The sequence below is a fragment of the Pteropus vampyrus genome, unplaced genomic scaffold (genome assembly GCF_000151845.1).
Source record: "Pteropus vampyrus isolate Shadow unplaced genomic scaffold, Pvam_2.0 Scaffold269, whole genome shotgun sequence".
Lineage (NCBI taxonomy): Eukaryota > Metazoa > Chordata > Mammalia > Chiroptera > Pteropodidae > Pteropus > Pteropus vampyrus.
The window spans coordinates 478026-490875 of NW_011889050.1; the positions used below are offsets into that span (position 1 = coordinate 478026).

Genomic DNA, 12850 nt, shown 5'->3' on the forward strand with positions numbered 1-12850 from the left:
TGTTACTGTTTCATGAGGATGCCCTATTGTCCACCTAAGCTATAATCAGCGCACAAGACACCACATTTTACATACTCTTGTTACCCTACAGCAGTTAGCATCATATTAAACCAACAGGTGAGTAAATAACTGATCACTGTGAGATCAATCAAAAAGGAGCCACTTAGTATAAACCCGTGTTAAGGAATAGATGCTGAGGGAGGTCACACAGTGATAAGTTAGGAACAGATCGAGGACCAGAAATACTGTCTCCTGCTTTCCTGTCTTGTCTAGGGACTAGGAATGCAATTAAGAAAAAAGGAATATGGAGAGAATGATAGAAGAAAAAGAGAGGACAGCCCTGCTTATAAACGGAAATGAAGTCATCTTACATAATAATATGCTATTAATAATACTATTAACGATAATTTTAAGAGGAATTCTTTGAGGTCTTGGCATTCCTCCTCTAACTGAAGTGCTCTGCCTTCTCCCAACTCCAGCACCTCATACCTAACTCAAAGGATGTCCTTTCCAGGAAGTCTTCTCAATCCCATGGGCAAAGAGGGGCTCTCCTTCCTCTAAAAAGCACATTATCGTTAATTCTTCTCTACTATATTATTTGTAAAAATGACACACATAAATGCAGCATTAATTCATCCAGCAAACACAGAGTGCCTAAGGGCCAGGCACCACACTGGACACTGGAGATAATGAATAACACCTCCCATGTACAAGGAGCCTCATCTCCCTTAAAAAATACATATACTCTCAACAATTGGTATGTCCAAGTGAACTCTGCTTCATCACCACCACCACTAACCCGCCTAGCACCTGTCCAGAGTCTGGAACATGAGAGGGGCCTATAGGTAAGTGTTGTCTACGTCACGCAGCTAGACCTACTGTAATCCCCTTTCCCACCCAAGTCTCACCTCCCCAGACAATAACCAGTAGTAATATGAGCACAGGATCTGTATAAGCTTTAAACGGTATGTATCCCATTCACAACACAGAGGACGACCCTGTACAATGACTGCAAGATCCCACTGGGTTGAGACCCTTTCCCTTAAAGCGTGCTTCCATCAGCAAGTCCTCCAACACTCCCTTCTCCCCACCTTTGATTGGACTCCCCCAGAGCCCCCTGCGAGTGGCCCTGCCCACACAGAGAAGTCATGCTCACAAATAGCATGGGAGTCATCCTTCCTGAGTGTTAGGGGTTAAACTGTGTTTCCCTAAAAAAAAGATATGTTGAAGTTCTAACTCCCAGGACCCCAGAGTGTGACCTTATTTGGAGACAAGGTCTTTACAGAGGAAACCAAGTTAAAGTGACATCGTTAGGGTGGGCCCTAATCCAATAGGACTGGTGTACTTATAAGGGGAAATTTGGACAAGAGACCATGTGGACATGAAGGCAGAAACCAGGGCGCTGCACCTACAAGCCAAGCAATGCCAAAGATTGCCAGCAAACCACCAGAAGGTAGGACAAAGAAACAGAACACATTCTCCCTCACAGCCTTCGAAGGAATCACCCTTGCCAAATCCTTGATCTCGGATTGCCAGCCTCCAGAACTGAGACGATAAATTTCTGGTTTTTTAGCCACTCAGTTTGCAGTGCCTTGTTATAGCAGCCCTAGGAAATTATGACACTGAATTCAGCACAACAGCCCTGTCATGGGAGTACCGACCCACCACTGGCTCTGTCAGCACGAATGTAGCCTCTATGCATGACTGAGATCAGCATCTACTGGGCACCAGACACGCTGAGCTCACAAGCTAGGGGGGTCTCATCTCCTGAGGAAGTAGAGCAAACACCTGTCAGCCCCTTCCAGCTCTAGAAAGTGCAGGGAGCAGAAAAGCTAATGATTAGCTTGTGCTTATGAAAAAGGACAGGAGGCAATGTCTTCTGACCCGCAATCCCACAGCTGGTGCCTCCAAATGCCTCCTGTGCTTAAAGACAGCGGCACAGTCAGGCTAGCGGTCCTTCTGCTTTTCATCAATTCCACAAAAAAATATGAAAACATCTTCCTTCCTACCACCTAACCCAAGGGGGCTGAAGGCCAGCGTGAACAAAAAAATAGCTATTTTTGGCTTAGACCAGATCTGACTTACTTTCAAATGCGTTTTTTAAATTCTCCTCTTCCAAAAGCTTAACTTTAAAGGGAAAATTTTTACAAATCCTTTAAATTCCTATAAGTTTACTTGCATAAAAGGTAGGGCACAAAATATTTCAATTTCTTTTCAATCATTTCAGGAGACTACATCTGGCTCAACTTAACACAAAAGTTTGGGTTTGAGGAGGAAAAAAACAGAAACAAGAAAGTAAATGAACAAGTGAATTTTTAAAAGCCCTGTGAACTGTGAACGACTCTTCCATCTAATTAATTAGAATCAACTAGCATTTTCCAGTTTGGGGACACTTGTTAATTATCAACTTAAAACATAGGTGGATTAAGAGGATGACGCTATCTTAAGAACAAAAGATCAAATTTCCAATTAAAGAGAGCAATATGAACACCTGTATTTGACTCAGCTTTCCCAAAACCTCTGTAAAACTATAATAAAGGAATTTTTCTTAAAGGCATAAACCAAAAAAAAAGAGAAAACAGCAAAAACTGGTGCACAATGGTAAATAGCAGAAATGAGGAAGATAAATCCTAAGCCAGTATTGGGGAAAGCTAAGAAGCAACCAAATAAACAGCACAGACCCTTCCAAAAGGTTCAGACTCAGGCACCGTGAACTTCAGGAAACGGACATGATGGTGGGAGTAAAAAAAGAAAGACTGGTTGAAAGGCTACTTGGGAACCTGTTACATCTCCATATCCTTCTCTACTAGTCCCAGAGCAATATGTTTATTCTCTGGAGAAGGACAGACAGTAGGTCTCAGGACCAGGCTGCCAGGCACAGCTGAAGATGGTGGTACTCCATAAGTAAGATTTTGTTGCATAGCAGCCATCCCAAAACTCAATGGCTTAAAAGAGCAAACATTTATTAATTCTCATGATTCCCTGGGCTGACTGGGAAGTTTCTGGGCTGAGTGGTATCAGATGGCCTCACTCACATGCCTCAGCCACTCATCTGCCATGAGAATAGCCAGGGCTTGTTCACATGATGGCAGAATGGTTTCAGCAGCAAGAGGAGCCAAGCCTCTGCTGTCACATCTACCATTTGGTCACATTCCACTGGCAAACAAGCCACATGATCATAGTCAAAAAGATTCTGCAAAATGCTGTACACACTCCTTTTTCATCTACCACAACTACTACACTGAAAACAGGGGAATTAAGAGCAAGTTTATATCCAGAATAATGACAGATATCTTCCAGCCTTCTTACCTGCTTGGCTCCCAGGACATGGGCAGCCATGCATACCCTCCCAAGAGGAAACTGGGCAGTCTTCTCTGGAAAATCTGACCAGCCAGAGGAAAGACAAATGATCTGACATCAGGAGTTCTCCCAACGTAGGGGCTTCACAGGGAGGCCTAGAGCAAAGATCACCCCCATCCTGAGAGCTAGTTTCCACTCAGTTTCTTGGCCTATCAGTCTTCAAAATGAGCAGACAGCTAAGGAACATCAGAATAAGAAAAGTAGGAATATAATTTTTAAAAGACCAAAGCAATCTAATAATATTTTGACTGTGCTAGTTGTTATATGACTGTTTGTCAAAACTCAGAATTATATGCTAAAAAGGATAATTTTACTGTATGTAAATTATACCTCTGACAAAGTATAAAAAAATAACTTTCAGGAAACATATAAGAAGAAATCTTAAGAACAAAATTATCATTGACATCCTCAGAGAGATAAGAGAAGAAACCGAAAAATTGAACCCACGAGAACAACAAAAACAACTTTCAGAGAAAAAATGTAGTTCTTGTTTGAAATTTATACATATGAGAGCAAAGGATACTCAACAGAAAGGTTAGAAAAAGAAAAAGCTGAAAAGACAAAGAGACAGAACAGTCCACAGGTACCAAGAACACAACAAGGGTCCTAGAAAGACCAGAGAAACCAGAAGACAGAAAATCTAAGAAATTAATAGAAAAAAATTCCCCAAACTGAAGAGTGAAATTTGCAGAATGAAATGTCCCAGCAAGTACCCAGCATAGTGGACAAAAATAAATGCACACCAAGACACAACACAGTGAAATCTGAGAACACTGGAGACAAAGAAAAGATAACAAAAGGGCATAAGTTCGGAGAAAATAAAAAAGTTTTCATACAGAGGATCAAGAATCAGAATAGCTTCAAGCTCGACAGCAAATTGAAAACCAGAAGACAATAGAGAAATGTGTTCAAAATTCTAAATTACTTAACATAGAATTCTCTATTGAATCGAATAACCAACTTCGAAAGAGGCTAAAGAAATTTTCAAACATCCAAAGTGTCAACAAATTTGCATTCCATGCACTTGAGTAGTTACCTAAAGGATGTGCTTCACCCAAACTGAAGAAAACATAAGGGTGTGGAGGAAGAGTGAGGAGGAACAGGGCCAAGAAACAGGATGATCCAAAACAGGAGGAAGTAGAGGCAACTTCCTGGCTGCGAAGGGAGGCCCCAAGATAGCAGCCAAGGGCAGCTCCCAAAGCATTACCAGCTCCAACCACCCGAAAAGACTTGGCCAAGAAGATGAAATTAACGGAGTGGAATATCCACTGTGTCAAAAAGAGGTGAGATTTTCCAATCCAGGTAAGAAGAGCTTAGGGGTAAATTAAAAAGGAGTATATAGCCAACCAAGCAAAATGAAAAAAACAAAGGTAACATTTACTTAACTTTTGAGAGAACAAAATAATGGGCAAGTAAAGAGGAGTAATCATAGCACACTATGCCATTCAGTTGTAATTGGATGGTCATAATTCTGTAAACATTGAGTAAAGCCTCACCAAAATGTAACTACTGGAAGATTGGGAGAGAAGGGTGTGTGTGAACCATGAGATCAAAGTGGTAAAAGATGACCAAATGCTATCTTCCATTCATCCATTCAGTGCAGATTTATTACATAAAATTGAAAAAAATTAAATAACAATAAAAGCATGTCATTTTAAGATAGTGGAGCAAATATCGAATCAGCTAATGCAGTTTTAAAAGTATGTCCATCTAAAGAGTAAGAAATGGTGGTAGTCAGGGATGGGGAATAAGGGGAATGTGTGTATGTGTGTGTGTGTGTGTGTGTGTGCGCGCGCGCGTGTGTTTTAATAAAAAGACTTGAATTATTTGATTCTTCAATTCATGTGTGTGTACAGTCATGTGTCACTTAACAACAGGATCCATTCTGAGAAATGTGCTGTTAGGTGACTTCGTCGTTGGGGAACACATAGAATGTATTTACACAAACCTAGATGGTATGCCTGTACTGTGATTGTGTGTACTATACTATTATACTACTAGCAACACCACAAACATGTGAGTAATGTGCTGCGCTACGAAGTTATGATGGCTACAACATCACTAGGTGACAGAAAGTTTTTGGCTCCATTATAATCTTACGGGACCACCATCATGTGTGTGGCCCATCACTGACCAAAACATTATGTAGCATATGACTGTATAGCTTTAATTAAAAATAAACACCTATATAAAATAATTTATTAAATAAGAAAAATATTAGATGATCAAGTCGCTTGGAAAAACTAGACACTTAGCTTTTCGAAAGACCAAGGAAACCAATTTTAAAAGCATCTTCTCAGGACAGCAGGATTTCGAAAGCAAAGAGGCAATGTAAAACCACTCATTTTCTAACCTGAAGCAGAAATTGTGGTGTTGTCTTCAGTCTCCTGTGTGCCCACCCACAAGAGATTTCACTTCAAGAAAGCTCTCACCATCCTAATTTCCTATCTTGTCTACCTGAAATCCCTCCTCCACTCCCTACTCTGACAGACCCAAAAGAAACCTCTCAGCCCCCTTAACAGCTCCCTCCCCTCACCAGAGCTATCTGTAGGCTGCCAGGGCTGATTTTCCAGGATTGGAAGCACCAACTACCTGCAATTCCAACGTTTACCTCAGTTTGCAATATCTCCATGATGAATTCAGTAGAGATTACACACATACCCCTTCCCACAATGGCCAGATGAGGGACAGAGATGGCTCTATCTGAGCACCTCTCTCCCTTCCCTTCCTGAAGTCTACTCTTCCTTTAGCTTCCTGAAGTCTACTCTTCCCTTAGCTTTCCCTATATTTAACTGGCTCCACTGTTTTCCTCCAACAGCCCCTAATATTTTATGGTGAAATGGCATTACACATGAACTCAAAATACTGTACCTGCATTACTGACACATCACTTAATGCCTTTTGCCTCAGTTTTTTCATCTAAAAATGGAAATAACGTTTCTTTAGAGACCATGTGATCATTTCTATATATTCCATTGCGCCTAACACAAGAGACACGGAACTAGTCACTGAGTGAATAAATGAATGCATCTAAAACCACATGTCTAAGCAGTAGTCCTCAGTAAAGAGAATATTCTCACCCAGCAATTGCACTTCCAGGTATTTATCCAAAGTAAACCAAAACAATAATTCGTAAAGATCTATGCACCCCGATATTCATGGCAGCACAATTTACAATAGCCAAGATATGGAAGCAACCCAAATGCCCATCAGCAGACGACTGGATAAAGAAACTATGGTTCATATATAAAATGGAATATTACTCAGTCATTAAAAAAATGAAATTCTACCATTTGCAACGACATGGATAGACCTAGAGGTTATTATGCTGAGTGAAATAAGTCAGACAAGGATAAATACCACATGATTTCACTTCTATGTGGAATCTGAGGAACAAAAAGAACAAACTAATCAAAAAGACTCACAAACACAGTGGACAATTTGGTGACAGAGGAGAGGGGAGATTAGAAGGCTTGGTGAATGGGGTGAAGGGTTAAAGAAATACAAATTAGTCCTTGATGGATGGATGGTCATGGAGATGGGGAACATGGCATAGGGAAATAGTTAGCATTAATATATTGGCTAGGTAGAAAACCAGAGGAGAGAAGGAGCAATTGGGGGGATCCTTTCATGAACTTATAAATGTCTAACCAATGCACTGTATACTTGAAACTAATTAAAATAAATAAATAAATTTATTTAAAAAATTTTAAAAACAAAAGAGAGATTATTCTCCTGCTCTGGCTCTCTTCTCATCTAGAACAACTCTGGTGCACAACCCCGAGCCACACTTCTGTGTCCTTGGGGACCCAGAAGATTCAGCAGCAACTGCCAAGATACAGAATGGAAAGCAGGACATACCTGGAAGGAAGTTGGAATACAGACGAGGTTCAGATTCTCTTGTTTCACTCTTTCAGCTGTGGAGAACAAAAGCCATATGGGTGGATTTTCACTCTCATTTTATTTTTCTTGTCGTGTACACATTTGTTCAAACTCAACAGCAAAGGAAAGGCCTACCCCCCTTGGACAGCTGTCTTTCATTCTGTGTCCCCACTCTTGGTGAAAAAGTTGATGGAAATACGTCGCACATCACAATACAGGGACACTAGAAAGCTCAAGGAGGTAAGTACTAACTACAGAAAGAACAATGTCAGTGTTTGCTATTATTATGTGCCTGGCGATATTCAAAGATCTTTGTACATATGAACTCTTTTAATCCTAACTCAAAGGTAAGTTACAATTATTATCCCCATTTTACAAATGAGGAAACTGAGGCCCAGAGAGGTAAAGTAACTGGTAGTTGCACAGCTAACAAGTGGCAGAACTGCAATATGATCTTCAGTCTTAACTCCTTCCCTATATTGCTGTTTACAGGGAAATGCTAGAACTCAACTTTTACATTTAGTAAAAAAACAGAATCATTTTTAGAACCCAGAGGGTTGTTAAAGGGAGTTTATTCACTTTTAGACTTCTACCTTTCAGGAAAACTTGATTTAAAAAAAAAGTCTTAAGAAAAACACAGTCTTGCTAAAATTTAAGTCTTTTTAATCACTGTGTGTGCATGCATATTGTGAGGTTTAGATGTCACTATGAAATGTGCAGTAATTCCTGTGCTTTAAAATCCTCCACACACTCAGAGCTAAGGCAGAAACGTGTGCAACACTAAAGTCTCTGTTAGGCCAATGAGAAGGCTTTCAGAAGCCATCACACCACACACCGCACCACAACCACCCCTTAAAGACAAAGCTTTCCTGGGCTTTGTGCGCTGAGCACTACTCCTTGGCAACTAGAAGAGGTTAGCACTCAGGCAAGCCTTTTCTCTGGGCTTTGTTCTTAACAAACAAGAGCAGGGCAATAAAACCTGTTGAGCAGCCACAGGGGCTGATGATTCCTGAGCCTTTCCTAAGCACAGAGAAACCCTACAGGAACCAGCCCAGCTGGCAACTGCCCATTCACTCCAGGGTCAAGCCTGTACTGACCTTGATTGCTTTGCCTGTGATCGCCTAAGGAACCCACAAGCTTCAGAAGGCTTACCTCAGAGTCCTTGCAACTACATATACAGTATCACTGATGATGATTAAAATTCTATTGAGACCTCACTCTAAGTCTACTCTTCCCATCCCCCACAGCTGAGCAGAGTAAACAAAGCCAGGGCAACCTCCAAAGGTGGTTGAAGAGGCCCAAGCATCCCTCTAAGAGAAGAGCAGGTACATTCAACTGACTTCAGGCAAGCAGCCCCTCTCCCACATTCCACACTGCTGGAGCCAAGCAGGGTAGCTGCCCAACCTGTGCCCCACCTCCTCCCTCTCTTCACCCTCGCTCCACCACCCACAGAACATGCAGTAGACAGCCAGCCCAGGGACACACCTATTCGCTGCACAGCGTGGACAATTGTAGACCCGCTTCCAATTCCCAGCACCTGGTTATTCTGCCAAAAAAGGAGAGAAAGAAACAAAACTCAGCATAAGCAACTCTATTTTGGGCCTGTTATTACCAGATTACGTTCCTTTAAGAGATGGCAGGGGTCTATCAGGCATAAGCAACTCCATTTTGGGCCTGTTGTCTAATGTTTACACTCCCTACATCCTATCAGACAAAAGGCTTTGCTCACTTACAACGTTCAGCAACTTAAGTCGGCCTCCCAAAAATGGCCTACAGATGAGCACAGAAAGTCTCTTGGGCAGGGTGATCAGAAAGGAAAGGCCCCCGGAAAAAAAAAGAGAGCCTTGGTGTACCCAGAGAAGAAAGCAGAGGTTTCTGGCTTCGGTGCCTTTTCATAAAAGCTTAACATCTAGAAGGCAGGGGACTGACCACATGCACTTAATGCTGGAGGCATCGCAGGGAACCTGAGGGACATATGAAGCCCACCATCTAGACTTTCCCCAAAGTAAGAAGAGATAAGAGTCTGAAGTAACCACGAAATAGGGAATTACATCAGCATCTGTCCAGCTGATGCCAACTGGTCTCCATGTGCATAAGCCTGCCTCAGAGAATGTGGGGAAAGAGCAAAGGCTAAGTTAAGAACATGAGAAAGTCTTCGCATGCAATAGGAAGGATTTGTAATAAACGCAGAACACTTCCTGAGTATAAACGACAAGAAACAGGCATCACACTACTGAGCTGGCCTTCTTAAGAAAAAGAGAAGGTACCTATGAGTGTACCAGGGGCACAGTAGGGGCCCAGCCAAGGTCAGTTAGACCACAAACAGCACAACAAGGTCAGGGTACACATACTCAGGAACTAATGTGGAGCTCAGTGTCTAAGCAACTTCCTGGCAACAATTTCCTGTCAGTCTAAGGCAAAATAGCTAAAAACCCAAGCAGCAGCTACCACTTATTAAGCACCTTCCATGAAGATTTATAAATGTTAATACAAGTCACAATAAGCCCTTGTGACATCAAGACCCATTATCCCCATTTCAGAGATGAATTCAACATTGCACGGAAAAATTTAAAATTTAGAAATGAGCAAAAGAGATTACGGGATGTCCACTCAGTGGAATGCAGGAGCCTGCAGGTCCTGTATTATCTGATCCTACAGGTGTGTGCGCCTTTGCCTTGACTAGGCCATTTTGCAACTCTGTAAAGACAGACTTTAACTTGTAGAAAACCACTAATAATACAAATAATTCTTGTCCACAGAACTGCAAATTAATTATATTTTGTGAGATCCATCTGATTATTAACCTATAAATCTTGTAAATTAATTTTACTTAACACTTTTTGATTGCATATAAATTTATGGTTCTTTGGTTTTTCCTGTGAACAGGTTATAACATCTTTTCCAGTTCTCTCATTAATTTAATGAATTAAATAAAATCTTTGATACATGTTTATATATGTATAAGCATCATGATTTTAGCTTTCAAAAAAATCATCTTTTAACAATATCAATCACCTCCCTACAGAATCTCACTTTGAATAAGCAACTTCCCCAAGTTCATTTTGCTGAAACATCATTTCATTCAAATGTCTCAAGAGTTTCAGCCACTAATTAACAATGAACTCATTTGGCAAGAGAAGCCATAGTGAAACTTTCTTCCTAGGAGGAAAAAAAAAGGTCTGGAAGCCCCTCAGGACAAAGAGGCATCACCACTCACTCTCCACAAAACAAAGGCCAGAGGAATACCCAAATCCAGCCTCTGTTCCACCCTCCTCAAAATGGACAACACATCAATCTAGAAAAGACTGGAAAGAATGACCAACAGTTGGAGAGAATTACAAAAAAGAAATCAAAAGCTAATGTCCCCACTTCCAGCTGGGTGTCTCCTATCTACAGAAGCTTAAACCGTCAACCTCGGTATTCCTGACCTGATATAAATAACTTACTAGCTCATCATTCCAAAATAGAGCTCGTGTTAGGTCAGGATTCCACCTGCGACAATGCCCTCAAGAAGGCAAAGCATCCAATAGTCATTTAGCTACCTGGGCAAACCTCAATAGCAAGGTCTTCATAATGGTACAACACAAAACATGCAAAATAACTGAATATCAGAAAATGCAAAAATCTTCAATATTAGAAAATAAATATCTTGACTTATTTATGCCTACGTAGGCTCAATCTCACCTGAAGCTGAGAGCTCTAGTTGTACAGTAATTTAACTGCCAGCTTCCTCATTATCACGTTCAGCTATACATTCATGTCACACAAATGAACTAGATGAGTCAGACAAGCTCTGTGCAAAGCTCCTCCTGTTACTGAACTCGAGTCGAGGAGTTCGCTTTGCCTGCACGTCAAAGCCAAAAGAGACACGGACAGGGGTTTGCAGCAAAGAAAGTAGAAGTTTATTTAGGGAAATGGCACCAAGTTTGCAGACACAGGTGAACTAGAGCTCAAAGATCTGGCTCTCTGATGGCCTCTAAGGGATAAGTTATACAGGGCAAAACTCATCAGTCATGGTAGCTAAGGGAGCTGGGTTTGTGGGCTCTACTGATTGGTCGGGACTAGGGTAGAAAGCAGTTAACCATTGCATCAGGTCCTGATGTCAGTCATGGCGTAGTTCTGTCTGGTTTCAAGTGTCTGGTTTTAAGGGTCGTTCTGCCTTCTTTGGTACAGAACTATAAGATATTATCTTTAGTTTAACTGAAACTGTTTTTGTGGTCGACAGACCTGAGGCTTTGTTTGATGCTGACCTAAGAGTTTAATGATTAAGGGAGTGGTCGTGCAGAACACAGAAAGATAAGGAAAGAAAAGAAACAAGTTAGCCCAAGCCAGTTTGAATCAAGGAGAAAGAGAAGAAAAAGTCAACTTATAGATGTGACTATTTGCACAGTACACTCCCCTGGCTTTTGGAGGAGGCCATGAAATGCAGGAAGCTGCTAGGCCCAAAGTTCTTCAACCATGTCATGTGGCCCTGGAATTAAATGACTGGCCCAGGAATCACTGTCCCAGCCAAAGCCAAAGAGAGGTGGCCAACGGGTGACTACAAGATGGCCCAACAGCAGAAGGCTGCCAAGCAGGCTCCACTGGAGGAGCAGGCCGCTGCTTCTGGTCATTTCACATGTGCAGCATCAGAACTTACCTTGTCCATTGGGTAACCTTGGAAATATTTCTTCAAATGGTTACCACATTGGAGCACCAATGCGCTAGGGAACTGGACATATACCCCAGAGATTCAACCTACCAATAATCCCAAAACCTCCACACTTGTATCCACACTCCACACAATTCAGTGAACATCTACTAGGCAGGCCCTATTACGACCAATACTGGATGAAAATAAAAGTTATCTACTATCCTGGAGCTTACCCTTTAGGGAGCTGGGAGAGACAAAACAGCGATGACTAGAACATAAGACACCTGCATAAGGTGCCTAAGAGGTATAAAGCACTACAAGCTTGAAGAGAATTTGTCCTCCCTTCATGAGGCAAAGGAAAAAAACTGAAAGAAAGAAATGGCCTGTGAACCAAACCCTGAAGAACATATATGATTTTAACAGGTAAAGGCAGAAGACAAGAAAGAGCATTCTAGGTCGAAGATAGTAATGTTAAAACACAAATCATGTGCCAGTAGCCTGCCTTTTCCAATGTTCTGGTACCTGTGGGAGAACGAAGCACAGAAGAAAATGAAACTGTGGGCTTCAGGACAAGAACCAGAGCCTCTTTTCTGTGTATCATCTCTACCTAGCTTGGTACCTAGATGTGACAGATGCTTCAAATGTGTTACATGGAGATTAGGATGAGGCCACATGAGGGCCACTATGACAAGAGCAGATGAGAGCTTCGGAAGATAATGCATCACTTGGGGGTCAACAGAGGGGACAAGATAAGGGAAACTGCTATCCTCTGGCCCTGTGGAAAGCCTAAACTGGGAAAGTTGTTAAGTCAAAGGGAAGGGTCAGCTCTAAAAACATTCCAAAGATGGAACCAACAAGACTTAGCATATAACCTACCTCAATAAACTTACAAAAGTGAGTAAATGACTTTAAGTCACAATGTGCTAGAGGAAACCATGTGGCCTTAGATGGGGCAAAGAAGACCCCCTGGAAAGG

General features: G+C 41.6%; 1 protein-coding gene across 1 annotated transcript in view; it reads right to left on the reverse strand.

Annotated features, from left to right (window-relative positions):
• RPIA (ribose 5-phosphate isomerase A) overlaps positions 1-12850 on the reverse strand; it is a 35186-nt gene that overhangs the window by 19473 nt on the left and 2863 nt on the right. The window contains exons 2-4 of the mRNA XM_023520515.1: positions 12109-12172; positions 8728-8817; positions 7222-7277 (exon numbers count right to left, since the gene is read on the reverse strand). Coding sequence (XP_023376283.1) covers positions 7222-7277; positions 8728-8817; positions 12109-12172 — 210 coding nt within the window. The remainder of the gene's footprint in view (positions 1-7221; positions 7278-8727; positions 8818-12108; positions 12173-12850) is intronic.